The 22,211-nt window shown below is 35.2% G+C and overlaps 2 protein-coding genes and 2 pseudogenes across 2 annotated transcripts; all 4 read left to right on the top strand.

Annotated features, from left to right (window-relative positions):
* The first annotated feature begins 200 nt into the window (after positions 1–200).
* On the top strand, positions 201–3,660 carry LOC133696426 (heat shock cognate 70 kDa protein-like; annotated as a pseudogene).
* A 376-nt stretch (positions 3,661–4,036) lies between these two features.
* Positions 4,037–6,665, top strand: LOC133696425 (heat shock cognate 70 kDa protein-like; annotated as a pseudogene).
* Positions 6,666–10,017: 3,352 nt separating this feature from the next.
* On the top strand, positions 10,018–12,852 carry LOC133697520 (heat shock cognate 70 kDa protein 2-like). The gene is made up of 2 exons (XM_062120135.1): positions 10,018–10,317; positions 10,909–12,852. Exons 1-2 carry the CDS (start codon positions 10,104–10,106, stop codon positions 12,639–12,641), a joined length of 1,947 nt encoding a protein of 648 aa, XP_061976119.1. The 5' UTR covers positions 10,018–10,103; the 3' UTR covers positions 12,642–12,852.
* A 6,583-nt stretch (positions 12,853–19,435) lies between these two features.
* Positions 19,436–21,964, top strand: LOC133697379 (heat shock cognate 70 kDa protein 2-like). The gene is made up of 2 exons (XM_062119868.1): positions 19,436–19,751; positions 20,107–21,964. Exons 1-2 carry the CDS (start codon positions 19,538–19,540, stop codon positions 21,840–21,842), a joined length of 1,950 nt encoding a protein of 649 aa, XP_061975852.1. The 5' UTR covers positions 19,436–19,537; the 3' UTR covers positions 21,843–21,964.
* Positions 21,965–22,211: the final 247 nt, after the last annotated feature.

Raw genomic sequence — 22,211 nt, 5'->3', positions numbered from 1 at the left:
TTTTGTCAATCATATTTCTTGAACACTTATTTTTTTATGCCAAATCTATATTTTAATTTATCTTTTTGTTGTTTATGTTTCACCATGTACCGAAGCTATAATATACGAAATAATATTTGTTTTTTCATGTAATTATAAAGGGATTGTTAACAGGGCGGGAAAAAGGTTTTTTTTTCCTATCATGTTCTCGATAAACAGGGAGCCTAGATGATTGTGTATAACCTACCCAAACCTGTTGTCCAAAAACTACTATACTTGGATGACAATGGACCTGGGGACTCAGCCCATCTACAGCATCAATCATGATCTAAAGCAACCCCATGTATACAGCATGCAGGTTCTTTTTACCTCAACTTTAGAGAAAACGGGCTTGGGACAAAGCTAAACAGGACCCGGAACTCAGTTAGCCAGACAATGCTGATAACTAGTGATTTCGTCTGAGAGCTTAACGAGAGAGGGGGCACCTAATAAGCAACTCGAAGGTGAGGCATCGATGGTGACTGTAGAAGCAGATTCAGGTAAGCCTTCTTGTTTTTGTTTGCTTATCTGGTGCTGATTTGGGCATTATAATATCTCTCTTCTTCTTGTTTTTGTGTGTGTGTTCTTTAGTTTTCAACGTATGGTTTATTAATTATTATATGCTATTTGTTGCTTGGAAAACATATTTCTGAGCCTAAAAGCTCATATCAATTTGATATTAGCTAAGAATTATCCAGAGTCAATTTTACTTTCGGGGGAGTTAATTATTAATTGGCATTTGTGTTACAGATGCGAAAAGGTTGATTGGTAGGAGGTTTATTGATGTTTCCGTTCAGAGTGATATTCGGCTTTGGCCTTTCAAGATCATTTCTGGTCCCAATGACAAGCTCATGATTGTGGTCAATTACAACGGGGAAGAGAAGCGTTTTACTGCTAAGAAATATCCCTTCAAAGATCCTTGTAAAGATGCGTGAGATTGCCGAGGCTTACCTTGGCGCCACTGTGAAGAATGCTGTGGTCACAGTCCCTGCCTACTTCAGTCACTCGCAACGGCAGGCCACAAAGGAAGCTGGTGCACTTGCTGGTCTGAATGTTTTGCGTATCGTTAATGAGCCCATTGTCGATGCCATGGCTTACGGTTTTGATATGAATACAGTTGATTTTGGTGAGAAGCATGTGTTGATTTTTTATTTGGGTGGTGGTACTTGTGATGTGTTGCTGCTTGCAGATGCAGATTGGAGCGCATGATGAAGAAGCTTGAGCATGTCTGCACTCCCATCCTTGCTGAGGTTTATCTGGCAGTTTGTGCTGACATGCACATTGGGCAATGATGTTAATTTATCCAGGTGATGGCAATGGCACAGGTCCAATCATTGATGAAATCGACGAGCTTTCTTTCGATGATTAGAATATGGTGATGGTGAAATGGTGCTATTTTGTTCAAAGGTGATTTTTTTACTGTCTTTTACAGATTATACATTTCAATATGGTTGTGCCGCAGATGCATATTTTCTGGTTTTGCTTCATTGTCTTCGGCTTTTTATAAGATTAGCTCATTGCTTGTTTGTTTGATAACACTGTCAAGACGACAAGTTGCAGATTCTTATACAGAGAGCTTAGTCAGAACAAGCTTACGGTTCCTTTCATATGCATTATAAATGAACAATCATCACATAAGTTTCCCAAAGTCCCTGTGCAAGCACCAAAACTGACCATATGAGTTTTTGTGCTAGAGGTAAAAATGTAGTAAGTACTATATTATCGAATTCCGTGTGTCTTAAATTCAAGTCAATGGTGACCTGATCTCAAACTCAAGTCTCACCCGAAACTGTCCTGGTCCTTTTTATCTGGTATTCTTTTTGCACATACTTCTTTCCAATAATGGCAGGAACAAGGTGAGGGCCAGAAATTGGAATCAATCCCAGGACGATGTACTTGTCCATTGGAGTTTCGGGACATGGCAGAGCTGAGATAATACCAAACGGTCAAGGCAACAGAATGACACCATCTTGTGATGCCCTTGTTAAAGCAATTCAATTACCACAAAATAAATACAAACACAAGAGAGAAAGAGGCTAGAATTCTTCTTAATCAGTTTATTCTAAAATACATCTTTTAACCTAAATACAAAAAAATTATTTGGTTACGTTGGTTACTTGCAAATATAAGAGTTTTCCTTTCTTATCCTGCTTCTATATATTGTGACAACCAGAGTTCTATTCAGATTGCTCATAACTCAGTTTTTCATGAATGAACTAACCATATTGAGATCGATTGTCATCTTACTCATCATCATCTCAAGCATAGCACTATTACTTTGCCTTTTGTTTCTTCTTCTTGCAGATTGCAGATTTCTTTACTAAGTTACGTTCCATTTCTCGTTTTTGTTTTCTAGTTAGCAAACTCTTAATGCTCGTAACTGCCGCATTGTGAGTTTGAGGAAAAATGTTAAATAACATATTTATCTTGTTTTATTTATTAAGGACAGAATAATATTTTTAATTTAACATATATATAATCTCTTTGTATTTAGGTTAGAAGATGTACTTTAGAATAAATTGATTAAAAAGAATTCTAGATTCTTTTTATCTTATGTTGGTATTTATTTTGTGTTAATTGAATTGTTCTAACAGCCCTCACCTACACGGACCACTTAATCGGTGGTGCTGAAAAGAACCTTTCTTCAACCCCATTAACACCATCTTTGGCGAGTACTCAAGGAAAAGAAGAATAAACTTAGCACTCTGTTTTGTTCAGAGAATTTAAGATTTTGAATCGCAAATATATTTTATTTCTTACGCATGTGTTTTTTCTTGCTTGTGAGGTTGTAAGGTAAATACTTCACGTAAAGAAACTAAATTTTATGCTTAAAAGTCGTATCCTTTGCATACTAACTACCAAGTACCGGCTAAAGAATTATGTTGGAAAAAATTTCATCGTTCCAGCATTTGGTGTTTTTGAGGGATTTTATTTAGTAATTGGCATGCTATGAGCCACAGGTTCAAGAGGTGTTCCTCAGATTGAAGTGTCCCATTGACATTTGATTTAAATGGTATCTTGAAGGTGGTAGCTAAGGATGTGTCTCGTGGTGCTGCGCAAAATATCATGAACACAAATCACAAGATGGGTTGTCCAAAGAAGACTTATAGAAGATGTTCCAGGAGACTGATGAGAAGCTCAAGGCTGATGAAGCAGATGCTATTTTCTTCCAGGTGATTTTTAACTGCCTTTTCTGTTTATATTCCAATATGGTTGTGCTCCAACTTGCATGGTTTTTTTGTTTTTGCCTTGTTGTCTTGACTTTCTTTTGCTGATCAGCTCATTGCTTGTTATTTGATTAAAGATTGTTTAGACCAGAATGAAGCAGGCACTGAAAAGTTAAAACATTGGTATGATCTCACCACAACAGTCGAATTGCTACAATATCTGGGATTTGAAATCACATCACTCTATGAGCTGCAATTTCTGGCATTTTTATTCAACTATGCACTGGTGCAGATGTGCAAGGATGTATATATGAAATTGCGATTTCATTCTGAAGATATGACTGAATGAATCTGTTGGTGGTGGACGTGAATTTTATCCTAAAGTTGTCATAGAACTTGTAGGGTATGTTTCTTGTCAAGGCTTTCTGCACCCTTTGTGCTCTAAATGAAAGAATTCAACAAGCTGGTTTGGCTACTGAGGTAGAAATAACTGCAGCCGGATACTCGACTAACCTTAAGAATGTTTCATGCCGGCGGAGTATTCACAGGGTACTCCAGAACATGAACGAGCCCTCTCGTACGAAGTTGAATTGATGCAACAATTGACTTGAAAAAAGTAAAGAAGCCATTTATGTCAAAAAGTAGAGAGATATTTGATATTGAAGATACCTAATCATATAAAATGAATGGCATAAACAATTAAAAAGAAAAAAAATAGAGATATTTGATTGGGCCAGAAACCATTGAAAAAACAAAATCCATTTCCTGGTATGAAAATCAAGAGTGAATTTATGGGCTTAAGAACTCAATCAACAATAAACAGGCTTGAACCTATATTAGCAAGACTGGCTTACCAAGGCCCAACCCAACTTGAGTATGATTGGCTTAGAGCAAATGAAATGTCTAACAGTAACAACGTGAAATCCACGAGCGGAGAAAAGATTCTGGGGATTTTGATCCCGCCTTGTAGGGTTGCGGAAAACCCACTCCAGATTCCTTATTTACTTTTTCCTAACAGTAAAGCAGAAATGGAAGAATGATGAGGTCTACGGACGCACAGCAATTGCAATGACCGTAGGACGGTGGCGATAGCAGTGGCGGCTGTGAGAGCAAAAGACGGGACCTCTACTTGTTCTGTCATATCCAATTCAGTTACCAAATGCACCCATGTGGTGTTAAAACGATTGGGTTTGATATGGGAACAACATTTTCTTGCATTGGTGTTTGGCAACTCGGAAGAGTTGAGATCATCCTAAATGATCACGGTAACAACATAGAGCGTTTGATTGTTGATGCTGCTAAGAACCAGGTTGTTTCCAACTTTGTCAACACCATCTTCGGTTAGTATTCTTAAAAATAATCTTACATCATTCTTTTTAGATTTTAGATCATGTTATGCTCGTGTGGCTTATGTTTTTGCTTGCTGGTTTTGTGCAAGGATTCGGTGAAAAGTTTTGTTTCTTTCGTGTTAGTTTATATGGGAAATTTTATGCTAAAAGAAAACAAGTTTTGTGCCTGAAGCTAGTATTGGTGATGTAATACAGATGCAAGAAGGTTAGTTGGGAGGCGATTCAGTGATGTTGTTGTTCAGAGTGATATCCAACACTGCCCATTCAAGGTTGTTGCTAGTCTGCTTGACAAGCCCATGATTGTGGTTAGTTACAAGGGTGAAAAGAGGTTTGTTGCTGAAGAAATTTCTGTAATGGTAATCCGAAAGATGCGTGAGGTTGCTGAAGCCTTCCTTGGCATCACTGTGAAGAATGCAATGGTTACTGTTCCTGCCTAATTTAATGACTCTCAACGGCAGGCTACATAGGATGCTGGCACGATTGCTGGTTTTAATGTTATTCGTATTATCAATGAGTCCACTGATGCTGCCATGGCTTATGGCTTTGACATGGAAACAAATTATATTGGTGAGAACAGTGTGCTGATCATTGATTTGGGTGGCGATACTTTTCATTGAAGAGCATAAAGTTGAAGTGCGAGGCAATACTGGAGACAGCCACCTTCGAGATGATGACTTTGATAACGGATTGGTGAATCTCTCTGTTCAATAATTCAAAAGGAGGGAAAAAAGGACACCAGTGGAGATCCTCTAGCTCTCAAGCGGTTGAGAACTGTATGTGAGAGAGCCAAAAAGAGTCTCTCGTATTCTGCCCAAACAACATTGTGATCGATTCGTTTTATGAAGGTATAGACTTTTATTCCATCATTACTGGTGCAAGATTTGAGGAGCTGAACACAGATTTCTTTAGAAAGTATTTGCAGCTGGTAAACAAGTGTTTGAGGGATGGTAAAGTGAATAAAAACAGCATCGATGATGTTGTTCTTGTTAGTGATTCTAGTCGGATTCCCTTGGTACAGCAGCTATTGCAATACTTTTACTATGGCAAGGACCTCTGCAAGAGCATCAATACTGACGAAGCAGTTGCTTTCTTGCTTACGGTGCTGCTGTTCAGGCTTAGTATCTTGAGTGATAAAAGCATTGAGGTGGCGGACGACATGCTGCTTTTAGATGTTTCACCTCTGTCCCTTGGGTTGGAAATTGTTGGTGGTGTTATGGATGTTTTCATCGCAATGAACACTACGCTTCCCACACTAAAGGATGGTATATTCTCCACCTACTCAAACAATCAAACTACTGTCTTGATCAAGATTTGTGAGGGAGAGAGAACACAAACTAGAGATGACAACTTACTGGGCACACTTGAGCTCTCTGGTATTTCTCCAACACCCTAAAGTGTTCCTCGGATCGAAATAACCTTTTGACATTGATGCAAACGGTATCTTGAGTTTATCAGCTGAGGATGTGACCAGTGGTCAGAAGAAGACTATCACAATCTCCAATGACAGTAGCAGGTGGTCCAAAGAAGAAATTAAAAGGATGGTCTCAGAGGACGAAATGTAGCACATGAAGAGCGCGGAGGCAAAGAGTAAATTGGAGAATTATGCCTACAACATATGAATAACTATTAGGGATGAGAAGAGAAGCTCAAAGCTAGCCACATGTGACAAGAGCAAGATTGAAGGTGGCATTGACCAGGCCATGAAGTTGCAGGATGGCAACCAGCTTGCATGGAAATTAAGATGGTTTTGCTGACAAGATAAGGGAGCTTGAGAGCATCTGCAATCCAATCATCATAAAGATTTCCATGGATGATGGTGCTGGTATGGGTAAGTTGATGGAAGATAAAGTTATCAGGATAAAAAATTCAAATTGTCAAGGAGCCAAATGCAGCAAATCTATGATTTCATTCTCGTACAAGTCAAAGAACTAATCAGGATAGTGGTGTCCAGAAGTATTTCAGCACCACACCAATCTATACTCTCAAACTCTGTTATCCATGTAATTCTCCATCAGTATGGGGATTTACAGTAATTTAAGTCCCACGGTTTGAAAAATCAAAGTTGCATGTATAGTACTAGTTACGCTATCCTACCTGGTTCAAGTTCAAATATACATAACATTTTACATGATTGCATACAGATGTGGAGGAAAAGAAGAAATAATTGATCTGGTGTTTAAAACACCTTGATAACCAGGCCGTGACATAACCTTCATGTCCTTGGTGAAATGGAAGATCAATGGCCTAACATGCTATCTTGGATTACAGTTACGGCAGCTTTCTTCTTCAAACAAGAGCCACAACGTTATTTACCTTTTGATCAGGCATAAATGCTGACGAAAACTGGGTTAGTTTTCAAGATGGCATTATGCTGTTGTAGCATGACTTCGAATAATGCAGAAATTAACTCAAGCATTGCTAGTTTACTGGGATTAGGACAGTTCTTTCTATGCCTCTAGGATAATAGTGAAACGACCATATTGTAATAATACTCACCTAGACTTTATCCCTGAACTTCAAAAATTCCATACTTTCATCCTTAAACAAAATTAGTTTTGCAATGTGGTCCTTCCCGCTAGTCACATTAGGGTTCTGATAACTATATTAGGATGTTGTTATTCCCACTGTACCAATCATGAGCCCATTCCACTGTTTCTTATACTAACCAATATAGCCTCTATCTGTTTCTTGATGGATAAATTTTAATTATATGAAACAATAAAATAGCCCTTCGTTACATTTCATCAAAAAATTATTACATATCTAAATGAGATTTTATGTGTGTTTTTTTCATATAGCTTACCAAGTTGATGTTGCTATCAACACCTGGCATGGCCCTTGTATTTCTAGTGAATTTATAGTGTTGGAATCATTACAGCACAAAAAAATTAGTGAAATATTTTTACTTTATAGAGATGAGTAGTTCGAGTCTTATAAATTTCATGGTTATTAAAGACTTATATAATTATTAACTTCAGGACCTGTGGGATTAGTTAAGGTGTGCACAAGTTGACCCGGATAACCACATTAATAAAATAAAATAAAAATTAAAAACAAAATCAGCAGTAACGTGTCACTTGGTAAATTTCTTGTAACATGCTTCGCACTTGAATTATTCAATTTTATATCCAATAATTCTTTAAAAATTTAATCATCTTGAACTCTATCTGTTTATATCTTTATTGCTAGATAATTCTCGAACCCAGAACAGCAGCCCACGTATTTTTTCTTCACAGACAAACACGGCGCCAAAATCCCCATAAAGCCATCTCCCAGGCAATTTCAAAGCAAACCCCTAGTCCTCGCAAGTATAGTATTGTTTTTAAATAAAAGCTTTTGATGTGTTGGAGGACCATTTCGTTGTCAAAATTGATAGAATTCTAGAGTTGGTGATGAGCACATTGCAGCAAATTTAGTCTTCGAGGGTGGAATTTTGAGAAGTTTTATCTCGAGGATAATTAATTTGATTTAGGGCTAAAATTCATGTTGTATTACCAGAATTAGGCTTAGCTATATCATTAGCTTGTTCTACATTGTGACCGGATAAAAAAAATAGAATATGAAAAAAATAATTAGATGTTGCTAATATATTTTCTAGAAAAAAAAAATATTTTACTCAAAATCTATGCATATTTAACAATATTTTTTAAAAATATTAAGATCATATTAATTTTATAAAAAAACAAACTGAAATAAATTATAAATCTTAATTCTCAATCAATTAAATATTGAAAAGACAAGCTAGAAAAAAAAACATTTAATTAAAAAAAAGACTTGAGTTAACCCAAATTGACTTACCAAACTCGTAATCCAAATCGCGAGATTGTGATAGCTTCATAGAAAGCAGGTAAAAAAGTACAAGGCTTGATTCACAATCGGTCTAGTATTGAAAAATAAAATTTTAAAAAAATAAAAATAACCTAAAGAAAACGATATGAGTTAACTCGAGTTAACTTGTTACGAGACCATGATAACTCTATAAAAAACAAACAAAAAATTATAAAGCTTAATTTTCAACAAACACAATGAAATTGAAAAAAAAATCATCAGATCAGAATAACCATATAAAAAACAAATCAATAATTATATATATATAAAAAAAAACAAAGTCAAGTCAATAAGTCATGCACGAAAAAAGCACTTGATAATTAAAAAAAAAAAAACATCATAAGATCATGAGAAACTAAATATACATTGAATGATATTTAATAAAAGGATATTCTTTTTCATGTATGTTTAAGTTACTTATTCAAATAAACGGCCTAGTGCCTTTGCGCCGAAGAAAAAAGAATTATTTGCTTCTTTTTTTATTATTATCAAAAAGGCTGGATAGACTGCTGACTAGCAAGGTGGTCAATAATAGATATGCTTTTTTATTATTATTGAAAAAATTGTTTTCACCTAATACAAGTAATAATTATCCTTAAAATATTAATTAACCAATAAATTAACTTAAAATACCCTAAAAGTTATTTTAAAAAATAAAATAAAATCAGAAAAAATCATTTCTCAAAGTTATTTATTTTTTCTGTCAAAATAAAAGGGGAAAAACTAATTAATAAAATTTATATTTTAAAATAAAACTCTTTAATATAAAAAACAATAATTTTCATACCCAGAATATGGCTAATCAATACTTTTTCTCCCCTTCTCAAACCTATAGACTAAAATAAGAGAACAATGAATTTTTGAATTAAAATTGAAAGTCCAAAAACTAATGGGACTATGAAGGAAAAAAAACAAAAATAGATGGACTGAAAAACCTTTTTCATGCAAATTTTAGATTGGCCATGCAATTTTTCCTCATTTTACACTTTTGACTCCTAGTATTCTAATTGTTTTTTTTTTAAGAAATTCAAGGAAATTAGCTAGACCATAACAAAATGCAATCGAATAAAAAAATCAAAGATTAAAATGAAAAAAAAATTACATTACTACAATACACAATAAATAATGAAATCAAGAGATTTGTTTCCCATGTGGTCTCAAATTCGAACCTTATGGTTTCTAATATGATAGCCACTGGAGGCTTACATGATTGTTAACTTCAAGACCCGTAGAATTAGTCGAGATACGCGCAAGCAGACTCGGACACCCATAATAATAAAAAAATAATAATAAGAGCAGTAAAAAATGTTACAATTATTTTCCAATATCTTTTAATTTAATTTTATTTTGTGTTAATACTATTGAAACGGGGATGACGTGCTCTCTAAAGGGTGAATCAAATCCGGGTTGTCAATAACGAATCCATTTTTCACACGACAAGCCGTTTGGTATCACGCAGTATCGCCGACTTCGTCAAACAAAGACCACACGCGTTACGGAAACCTCCATAATTGAAAACCAGAGAAAAATCAACAGATCCAGACCGTCAGTAAACTCAAGATCCAACGGCCCAGATAAACACCCTTCTTCCATCGAACATTCTAGAATGGAATTCAAAACAAGCTCACTATAAATACCCCACTAACCCTCGTAAACTCTCATTCTTTATTTCTCTAGTAACGCAAACCCTAATTCTTATTCTTTTAATTTCTAAGCCGCGCTATTTTTAGATCTAGTTACAATGGCCGGAAAAGGAGAAGGACCGGCTATCGGTATCGATCTAGGCACTACCTACTCATGCGTCGGTGTTTGGCAACATGATAGAGTGGAAATCATAGCCAATGACCAAGGCAACAGAACGACACCGTCTTATGTTGCCTTCACCGATTCAGAGCGTTTGATTGGTGATGCTGCTAAGAATCAGGTCGCCATGAACCCCATCAACACCGTTTTTGGTTAGTATTCTCTTGATATTGACTTTTTTTAAGATCTGGATTCAATTTTTTTATGTTGTTTGTGGATTAGAATTATGATTAATGTTACGTGTTTAGGGTGCAGTTAAGGGTTGTATATTTATAAATCTGTTTAGGAAGGTTTCATCTCGATGCAATGTGCGATGCCATTGTCACTTGATTTCTGAATATTATTTTAACCTATGTGTGTAATTAAGGAGTGATTTCTACGTTTCTAGAAATAATTGGAAGGGGATTTTTGAATGATTAATTCTGAACACAACTTTCTTTTGTAGAAATTGTTTTATTCATACGATTTCCATAGATTATTATATAATATAATCTGATCGCTGCTTCAGTTGTTGGATCTATGACTTTGTTTTAATGTACTTTAAGTTGTTATAATATGTTGCAGTGTATCCGTCACTATATTTTTTTTTACAATGTTGCTTTGTTAAACGGGGGTTGATAGGATGATTATTAATTGGTGTTGACTCACAAGTTGTGGAGTATCTATTAATTAAGTTGTTTTAATGTACTTTGGTTTGTTCAACTGGGTGTGATTATTAACTGGTGTTGATTTATACATTGCAGATGCTAAACGTTTGATTGGTAGGAGATTTAGTGATGCTGCAGTTCAGAGTGATATTAAGCATTGGTCCTTCAAGGTCGTCCCTGGAGCTGGTGACAAGCCGATGATTCAAGTAAACTACAAAGGTGAAGAGAAGCAATTTGCTGCTGAAGAAATTTCTTCGATGGTTCTCATTAAGATGCGTGAGATTGCCGAAGCTTACCTTGGCACCACTATCAAGAACGCTGTGGTCACTGTCCCTGCTTACTTCAACGACTCTCAAAGACAGGCCACAAAGGACGCTGGAGTTATTGCTGGTCTGAATGTTATGCGTATTATAAATGAGCCTACTGCTGCTGCCATTGCTTATGGTCTTGACAAGAAGGCGACAAGTGTTGGGGAGAAGAATGTGTTGATTTTTGATTTGGGTGGTGGTACTTTTGATGTCTCTCTTCTTACCATCGAGGAGGGTATCTTTGAGGTGAAAGCCACTGCTGGAGATACCCATCTTGGAGGCGAGGATTTTGATAACAGAATGGTGAACCACTTCGTTCAAGAATTCAAGAGGAAAAATAAGAAGGATATCAGTGGAAATCCTAGAGCTCTTAGGAGGTTGAGAACTGCCTGTGAGAGGGCAAAAAGGACTCTGTCATCCACTGCGCAGACCACCATTGAGATTGATTCTCTGTACGAGGGTATTGACTTTTATTCAACCATCACTCGTGCTAGATTTGAGGAGCTGAACATGGATCTATTCAGGAAGTGCATGGAGCCTGTGGAGAAGTGTTTGAGGGATGCTAAGATGGACAAGAGCACTGTTCATGATGTTGTTCTCGTTGGTGGTTCTACTAGAATTCCCAAGGTGCAGCAACTTTTGCAAGACTTCTTTAATGGAAAGGAGCTTTGCAAGAGCATCAACCCTGATGAGGCTGTTGCATATGGTGCTGCAGTACAGGCTGCTATCTTGAGTGGTGAAGGCAATGAGAAGGTGCAGGATCTACTTCTTTTGGATGTTACTCCTCTATCTCTTGGTCTAGAAACTGCCGGTGGTGTCATGACAGTCTTGATCCCAAGGAACACCACCATTCCCACCAAGAAGGAGCAGGTTTTCTCAACTTACTCTGACAACCAGCCAGGTGTGCTCATCCAAGTTTATGAGGGTGAGAGGACACGAACAAGGGACAACAATTTGCTTGGCAAATTTGAGCTCTCTGGCATTCCTCCAGCACCTAGGGGTGTTCCTCAGATCACTGTTTGCTTTGATATTGATGCAAATGGTATCTTGAATGTGTCAGCAGAGGACAAAACTACAGGACAAAAGAATAAGATCACGATCACTAATGACAAGGGTAGGTTGTCAAAGGAAGATATTGAGAAGATGGTTCAGGAGGCTGAGAAGTACAAGTCAGAGGATGAGGAGCACAAGAAAAAGGTGGAGTCCAAGAATTCTTTGGAGAACTACGCCTACAACATGAGGAACACTGTAAAGGATGAGAAGATCAGCTCCAAGCTCGCTGCTGATGACAAGAAGAAGATTGAGGATGCCATTGACCAGGCTATCCAGTGGTTAGACAGCAACCAGCTTGCGGAAGCAGATGAGTTTGACGACAAGATGAAGGAGCTTGAGAGCATCTGCAATCCTATTATTGCGAAGATGTATCAAGGTGCTGGACCTGACATGGGTGGTGGCATGGATGATGATGCTCCTCCATCTGGAGGCAGCGGTGCAGGTCCTAAGATCGAGGAAGTCGATTAAGTGAGTTGAGGACAATGATGATGGAAATTTTGGTTTTATTTTTATGCGGATTCATGCCTCCTGTTTGGGATATTTCTTATTTTTTACGTAGCCTATTTTCTTTAGGCTGTTGATTTTGCGGTCCTCTTGAGCGGGCTGGTCTATCTGTTTTTACATCTTTCTGTTCGAACTACATTATCTACTGAAATGCTGGAACTCGAGTTTTTATGTTTCTCTTGGCTTTTTCTTTCGATGAATTTGTTAGGGGGTTCAGGAAGTGATATCACTATATTTTTATATAAAAAATATTTTAAACTGTTATAATTATTATCATTTGTATAATTGATTTTGGTCTCACCCCGCAGTTAGCGGTTGATTTTGTTTTAAATAATTTTTTTTAATTTTTAAAAAATAATTTTATAACACAAAACCTTTCAGAAATACAGCAAAACCTTGAGGTCGACGGAACTCTCAAAAATACAGCAGCAGCCATGTTATAGAGCTGTGGGTTTTGAATATCAAATCGGAAGGGCTATTCCGTGAAGCCCAGAACCAGAAATCGCAATCATATGAGCCCGCCGCGTACACCAAATCGAATGATTTGTGCGTCTAAATCGGGTCTCTAAGAAAGACATGTGAAAGCCCCGCTGAGATCAATATAGTTGATGGATTCCAGTCCAAACTAAGCCCCACATGAAGGGCCATCTTCTTTGTCATCTAAGCAGGAACTCTAAAACCATGAATTCTCGAGGGTCCATCACCGTCACCATCAAGCTTAAGCAGGTCTCTCTCTCTCTCTCTCTCTCGCTCTCTCTTTTTATATGAGAATAGCTTGAGCAACCATTCTAAGAAACAACATTACATTCAAATTAAATGATTTCTCTTAATCAGGACAAGACAAATTGTTGAAGCAAGCTGTTGTTGTACTTGTTTGTTTGTCCTATGTTTCTGAGGGCAAATTTCCTGTGATGGAAAAACATTTCTAAAAAATTCAATCAGAAGAGAGATCAGTGAACGCCCAAAACAACCCACCTTCTCCGTAGTTAAATTCGATGATTTTTATTTTTATTCTCGTCTTCGATTGGATTAGATGGTTTAAATTAATAAATTTTCATTGATTTTGGATATTAAAAAATATAACTTGAGAACGGTGATTGGTGAGGGTTGGAGATTAAGATTCTGTTTGGTTACATAGCTACCATGTGGTTAGATGTATTGTCAAACGGGCTTTAAAATGTCGTTTTTGATTGATTGCTGATGGATCAAGATTTGTCCCTTTTGGTATCTTTATGTTATAAATATGTAGGCAAATTAATTTTATATAAGAAAATTAAAATTAAAATTAAAACAAATATATTTTTAGGGCAATTGAACATTTGCATGAATCTTAACTGAGACTCTTAGTTTTGTTGATTTTTGTTTTGAAAATAACGTATTTATCCCCATTAGTCAGTCAATTCTCAATTGGATCCAAGAATACCTCCTGATTGAGTCTAATACATCAAAATAATTTTTTAAAAAAATATATTATTTTTTATATTAGCATATCAAAATTATCTGAAAAAATTTAAAAAAAAATTATTTTTTTAAAAGTGTTTTTAAAACACAAATATAAACAGACACGTGCTCTTATTAAATGTTTTGCATTTAAAATTCTAAAAATAATAACTTATTTGCCTGTAAATAAAATGGTTTTGTTGAAAATTTTGATGATATAGTTGATTAGCTAACTACCTAGTTGTTAGTGTGAGATAACCGTTCATGTCAAAAATTAAAGAATGTAACCTTCCTTATTATTTATAGATAAAAAATTGTTATTTGGCTCGGTTTGGATAATTGAGTTTTCTTGAAGAGGTCTCGCACTAAAAACTTTGATCAAAGTTTAAGCCTCACTGGTAACCATGTTCAAGAAAATTAGATATGATATCTTGCCAAATTCGTAAGTGAATAGGCCTTGCAAGTAGGTAAGTATAAGAGAACTGGATTTAATATTTTACTAGATATATAAGTGTTTGGATCTAGCACGTGGTTGAACCCAATAAAATTAAATTTGATATTTTGTTAGCTCTCGTTTTCATGAATCTTGATTGCTATTGAACTTTTATAATGAATTGTCTTTCTCTCGGCTTCTCCATCCATGAATCTTTGAAGTTAATGAATTTTAGTATAAAATAAGTTTATCCATTAATAATATATGTTTAACTATTTAATATATTTAAAAATTATAAATCAGGTTTTCCTTTATAATTTTCAACAAGTCTCTATTTATCTTCACCATCTACGCTATCTATCATCGCTTAACTTACATATAAGGTTTGAGGGATTGCAAGTGAGCAGTCCATGAAAATTTAAGAACCATCACACCCAATTTTACAGTAGAGGAGCGGATTTGACCAGAACAACCATGTGTTTTTTACCCATTGAGATGATTGCGTGGATAAAAAATGTATAAGCAGTAAGCTGCTCTTATTGTAGAGTTAAAATCATTTTTACCCAAATCTTCATTTGCAAACAGCCTGCAAAAGTTTTTAACTTTAATACTAGAGTTTCGAGCACATCACACAGAATATATAATCACTTACATACAAATATAAAGTTTTCGAAAAACTTTCCCTTCCAATAATTGCCATGTAACGTGAAAATTAGTAAAACTTTAAGTTAAGCACATTTATAAATTAATATTCAAATTATATGGTTCAATTTGAAATTAATGAGGGCCTAAACTTAATAAAAAATCTAAAAGAACTTGATTTTTCATTGTACATGCACTCGTATTTCATTGTGGATTCACATGATGAAATACTTATTTTTTTCTTTTCAAACAAAATCCATTAACTTGTTTTTGAGGTAATATAATATTTTCATCATGGTTCATTGATTATTGTCAGATTGATTAGAGACAAAAAAAAAATTACATAATATAAATATTTACCTTTAAAACCATAAAAATACAAAATTGTCCTTTAAAAGCTTTTTAATCTTTTTTTTAATTCTAAACACAATAAAATTACTTAATTACCATTTGGAATAACAACATTTTTAAAATGACCTTAAGGAGCTTTTACATCTTTTCCTTAATTTTTTTTTGTTATAATCATGTTAGCTTGAGAGATAACTAAGTATTTTTACATATATAAAATATTATTTTAAAAAAAGTTTTGGTTACTTGCAACGCACATGCCATTGGGTGGGGTCACCCACACCCAGTGACGGTGCATGTAGCCTCCTTTGATGGCCAAAAAATCCAACCATAGTGTCATACAAAAGGTCGAGTGCGACACATCAAATGGGATAGCACATGTGGTGTTATGAACAACAATTTAGTTGCGATGAAATTTTTTTCTCCTCCCCTTTTTTGTGTCTCTCAATTGCTCAAGATATGTGCTAGTTTAACCAAAATTAAAAGTTGCCCTCCTGTTTATTTTTATTTCAATAGTAATACTCATTCTTTTTATTGCTCTTTATTTGTTTTGAATTTTTTTTTTAATTTTATCCCTTACCACCTAGTTTTATTTAATTTTTATAACAAATATAATCCTTCTTCTTTTAATTGTAATTTTTTTATCATTTTTATAATTAAATTTATTTTTCTATTTTATTCATTGTCATCTTAATTTATTTTATTTTCATGTCGAATTTGATCTATATTTTTTTAATTTTTTTTTTATTTTTTGAAAATGGTTTTGTTTTTTTAATTCGGTACCTCAACATTTTATTGGTCGAGAATTGGGTTTTATAGTTTTTTTTATGTGGTGATCTTGGTTTCATAACTTGGGTCATGAGTATAAAATATTGACCCGGATTGATATTGGTATTTTCCTTCTTTTTTTATACCGATTTTCTTTTTTAGTTTCATCATTTAACATTAAATTTATTGAATATCGAGATTCTTTTTTTTTTTTCGATTTACTTTTTACGAGGATAAATCAGCCTTACGACCTAGGTCACAAATTTGTCAAGCTAACTCGAATTGACCCATAGCTTTTACATCATTTTATTTTATTTTTTGTGTTGAATTTTATTCTCATTCTCTTAATTGTCTTTATTTTTTCTTTGCATCCATGTTTTATATTGATTTTCTATTTATTTAGTTTTTAGTTTTATCCCTAAACATTAGATTATTTGAGAATTAAGCTTTATGATTTTTTTAGATATGGTGATCCCGGTCTCATGATCTAAGTCACAGATATGAAATGTTAACCCTGATTTTCATTATCTTTTTTATTTTATTTTTTTATACTAATTTTTTTATTTCATCATTCAACATTGAATTTATTAAAAATTTAATTAATTAATTAATTTATTTATTTTTATTTTTCTCTCTATGAGGATAGTATGGTCTCACGACTCATATTGCAGGTTTACCATACTAATTCTCATTGCCTATGGGCTTTTACATCATATTACATGATTTTATTTTTATGTAAAATTTGATCCTCATTCTTTTATTTTTTTTATTCCTTTTTAAATTGATTTTATTTTTTTAATTTTATCATTCTCAATTAAATTGTTAAGAATCGAACTTTATATTTTTTTATATATATGATGGTTCTTATCTCATGACTCGAGTCAATGGTATGAAATGTCAACTCGGATTGACATCGATACATTTATTGTCGTTATTTTTTACCATGTAATTAAATTAAACATCTTATTAAACCCAATAGAATTCATGACTCGAGTCGTGAAATTTGTTTTGATACATCAAAACATAGTAGTTATGCTTGAATATCATTTTATCAAGTTACAAAAAAATATCGACTTGACTCATGGAACAGCGCGGACGACTTATCTAGTGAAAGTTAAGCGATGATTTGGTATTATTTGCGGTTTTTATTTTCTTTTGTTTTTTAATTTTTTTTTGAAATCAAAACATAAAGCTCGATTGTTTCTGAATTTTTTTAATTGAAAAAACAAACTAACAGCCGTATCATAATTTTAGACAACCACTATTCATGATTTTGAAAACAATTGACAACCAGTTGTCAGCTTTTTATGTTTTTTAGCTCCTTGTTTAGCCTCTTACAAAATTGGTAATTCATTGAATACTGCGGGCCGAGCTAATGTTTCTAACCTAAAAAAAAGGTGACAATGATGTTTTAAAAAAAGTAAAAGAAATTTAATAATTAAGTTAAATTTTTATTAATTTGATAATGTGATAAAACATGTATGTCAAAATTATGTGTCTATCATGTGTCATATATCATGAGGTCAGGATAGTTTGATAGAAAAAAATTGACGATAAATAAAAATTAAGAGACGAATATAAATCAAGATATTTAATAGCGCTATACGAGTCATTTACTCAGTTGTATTTAATGAATTTGTTTATTAAAATCAACTTGTAATAGAAATTAATGGACACGTAAAATTTATTGGATAAAATAAAAGGAAACAAATATTATGCAAGGTTGCACGTATTAAAAATATCATAAAAAAATATTTTTAATTTATAAAAATAAATTTAATTCATATGAAATATATATAAAAAAGTTACTAATGAATCATTGTAACCTCATGAAGAATAATTAAAAACAATAATTGCTATTTAAAAAAAAGCTAAACAAGTAAAAAAAAAGAAGACAAAGGATGAGTATTAATTAAAAAACAAACTTCATAACTATTTTTTAAAAAGACATAAAATGAGTACTAGTTGAAAAAAAAACCTAAAAAAGGAAAGCTCGAATGCGTGGGCCTTGAAGCCCAGCCTCGCGCGCCTAGACCTGCTATTTTTTTTTCTTTTTTAAAAGATGTGGTTGACAAGTTGTCCATCCCTATTTTTATTTAAAAAAGATAAGCAAACAACATGTTGCATGTTGTGGCAAACGACGTGTCGTGTCGTCTGCCAGTCTATATTTCGGATACCACTGTAGTGGCTGGAAAATCAGGCCTACAGGTTTTTTACTCAAAAACTTTTTTTTCGATCACAAATTACCTTGCAAACACCATCAGAACACTAAGAAAACAACTTATTAACCCATTAAGCCTACAAAAACGATCCAAACCACTAAATCAAATTGAAAAAAATATTGTGTCCTTGACCTAGATCTGGGTTTTTAGGCTATATTGAGATTTAAAACAACCACTATATGACTCAATTTATCTAGTAGAACCTGTTGACACTATTTTTAACTTGTTTGGTGGTTAAATCGTCACCAATAAAAAAATTTCTCTTTTCAACATAATCTAAAAATTTCTCTCTCCACCTATTAAAAAAACTGAAAAATAATGAAAATAAATGTTCATACCATAATGTATTTTTAAACAATTAAAGGGACCGATCAACTCATAACAAAAAAAAAAATTGAGAGACTAAAATATATTTCACAAATAAATTTAAAAGTGCCACCTTTAATACCCGTATTTTTCACTTTATTCTCAAGTCTTTCAATTAAAAATAAAAATTTAGCTGACAAAATTCAATTGTATGAAGAAAAAGTTAGATAAAATTTTGAAAAAAATCACAATTCAAATCACAGGCAATCATAGCACATTACAACAAATAAACCATGCATGTACTTTACCAATGCCAGCATTATAGGAACCCACAAACAGGCAGCACTAATAAATCATTCACCCAATGCTCCTTGCGACATGTCGTTGTACCATTACTAATTTAGAAACTTGCATGTCGGCTCGACCGGGTCAGAAAACCCACCCCTTTAAGGAAACCACAAACGTCTCCAGTAAGTTAAAACCACCAGCTCAGAATTTTCTTCAACCCATCTAAACCGTCAACAAACTCAAAATCAACGGCAAAGATCCATTCTTTCTTTACAGAACATTCCAGAACTTGCAAAAAAAACAAGTATATACGCATCCCCCTTCTCTAATCCGCACACCATCGCAGAAGGCGAAACCCGAACACTCGATTTTCTCTTTTATCGTCCGCCGCGTTATTCTAAAATCGTTTTATAATGGCCGGAAAAGGAGAAGGACCGGCAATCGGCATTGATCTAGGCACCACATACTCATGCGTTGGTGTTTGGCAACACGACAGAGTGGAAATCATAGCTAACGATCAAGGCAACAGAACTACACCGTCTTATGTTGCCTTCACTGACTCTGAGCGTTTGATCGGCGACGCTGCTAAGAACCAGGTCGCCATGAACCCAATCAACACTGTCTTTGGTTAGTATTCTTTCAGAAGATATTTTTATACTGTTCTGATTTTAGCCAAGAAGGATCTTATATATACTGCTCTGATCTTATCCAAGAAGGATCTTGTGTTATTTCTATTTAGACATTTTAGTTTTGGTAGATGGATGGATATTGCTTTCAGATCCAGTAGCTTCTTTTTATTTATTATAAGCTGCTCTCTGGTATTTTGTAGTTACTGCATAAGCTTCACAAGCTGTTTTCTGGTATTAGTTTCTGCATAAACTTGGTTAATTTTTTTTTATTACCTGTAGTTTTAATTATTAGTCATTACTGAGTCAACTGAGTGAACTCTGTAGCTAATTGGTGTTTGGTCATGTTACTGTAGATGCAAAGAGGTTGATTGGTAGAAGATTCACTGATGCTTCAGTCCAGAGTGATATCAAGCTCTGGCCATTTAAGGTCATCTCTGGTCCTGGTGACAAGCCTATGATTGGGGTTACCTACAAGGGTGAGGAGAAGCAGTTTTCCGCCGAGGAGATTTCTTCAATGGTTCTCATTAAGATGCGTGAGATTGCCGAAGCTTACCTCGGCACCGCTATCAAGAACGCTGTGGTCACTGTCCCTGCTTACTTCAACGACTCTCAAAGACAGGCCACAAAGGACGCTGGAGTTATTGCTGGTCTGAATGTTATGCGTATTATAAATGAGCCTACTGCTGCTGCCATTGCTTATGGTCTTGACAAGAAGGCGACAAGTGTTGGGGAGAAGAATGTGTTGATTTTTGATTTGGGTGGTGGTACTTTTGATGTCTCTCTTCTAACCATCGAGGAGGGTATCTTTGAGGTGAAAGCCACTGCTGGAGATACCCATCTTGGAGGCGAGGATTTTGATAACAGAATGGTGAACCACTTCGTTCAAGAATTCAAGAGGAAAAATAAGAAGGATATCAGTGGAAATCCTAGAGCTCTTAGGAGGTTGAGAACTGCCTGTGAGAGGGCAAAAAGGACTCTGTCATCCACTGCTCAGACCACCATTGAGATTGACTCTCTGTATGAGGGTATTGACTTTTATTCAACCATTACTCGTGCAAGATTTGAGGAGATGAACATGGATCTCTTCAGGAAGTGTATGGAGCCTGTGGAGAAGTGTTTGAGGGATGCTAAGATGGACAAGAGCACTGTCCATGACGCTGTCCTTGTTGGTGGTTCCACCAGGATTCCCAAGGTGCAGCAGCTATTGCAAGACTTCTTTAATGGGAAGGAGCTCTGCAAGAGCATCAACCCTGATGAGGCTGTTGCATATGGTGCTGCAGTCCAGGCTGCTATCTTGACCGGGGAAGGCAATGAGAAGGTGCAGGATCTACTTCTTCTTGATGTCACTCCCCTGTCTCTTGGATTGGAAACTGCCGGTGGAGTTATGACTGTTTTGATCCCAAGAAACACCACCATTCCCACCAAGAAGGAGCAAGTTTTCTCGACCTACTCTGACAACCAACCTGGTGTCTTGATCCAAGTTTTTGAGGGTGAGAGAGCAAGAACAAAGGACAATAACTTACTGGGCAAATTTGAGCTATCTGGCATTCCTCCAGCACCTAGGGGTGTTCCTCAGATCACTGTTTGCTTTGATATTGATGCAAATGGTATCTTGAATGTGTCGGCAGAGGACAAGACTACAGGACAAAAGAATAAGATCACGATCACTAATGACAAGGGTAGGTTGTCAAAGGAAGATATTGAGAAGATGGTTCAGGAGGCTGAGAAGTACAAGTCAGAAGATGAGGAACACAAGAAAAAGGTTGAGGCAAAGAATGCTTTGGAAAACTATGCTTACAACATGAGGAACACTGTCAAGGATGACAAGATCAGTTCCAAGCTGGCTGCGGATGACAAGAAGAAGATAGAGGATGCCATTGATCAGGCTATCCAATGGTTGGACAGCAACCAGCTTGCTGAGGCTGATGAGTTTGAGGACAAGATGAAAGAGCTCGAGAGCATCTGCAATCCCATTATTGCCAAGATGTATCAAGGTGCCGGAAGTGGTGACATGGGTGGTGCAATGGATGATGATACTCCCCCAGCTAGTGGCAGTGGTGCTGGTCCCAAGATCGAAGAGGTTGATTAAGTGTGCCCGTTTGATCTTTTTGTTATATGGATGATGAATAGGCGGTGGTGCTATTTTAGGTGTTTGTTTTCATCGCCGTCGTGGATATTAGTACACTATAATATTTCTATTTTCTGCAGTTAGTCAAGGTGTTGAAGATTTTCTTATTCCAGTTTTTTTCTCCAATACATTATCGCGCTGGATATATATATTAACCAGTTTACAGTTCGTGTTTTGCGCCTATGGTATAGTTCCATGCATGGAAGAACATGATATTCCTGAATTGTTGGCTAGTCGAGCTGATGTGTTTAGTTCTGTTCTTGTATGAGTTCCATCGTGTTCGCCCAGGGTTTGCATTCGAATATAAGCTTCTTCTTGAACGGGCTACCA

This window comes from Populus nigra, chromosome 6 (assembly GCF_951802175.1).
Source record: "Populus nigra chromosome 6, ddPopNigr1.1, whole genome shotgun sequence".
Taxonomy (NCBI): domain Eukaryota; kingdom Viridiplantae; phylum Streptophyta; class Magnoliopsida; order Malpighiales; family Salicaceae; genus Populus; species Populus nigra.
Note: the sequence above shows the minus strand (reverse complement) of the source record. Positions and strands in the feature narration are given on the sequence as shown.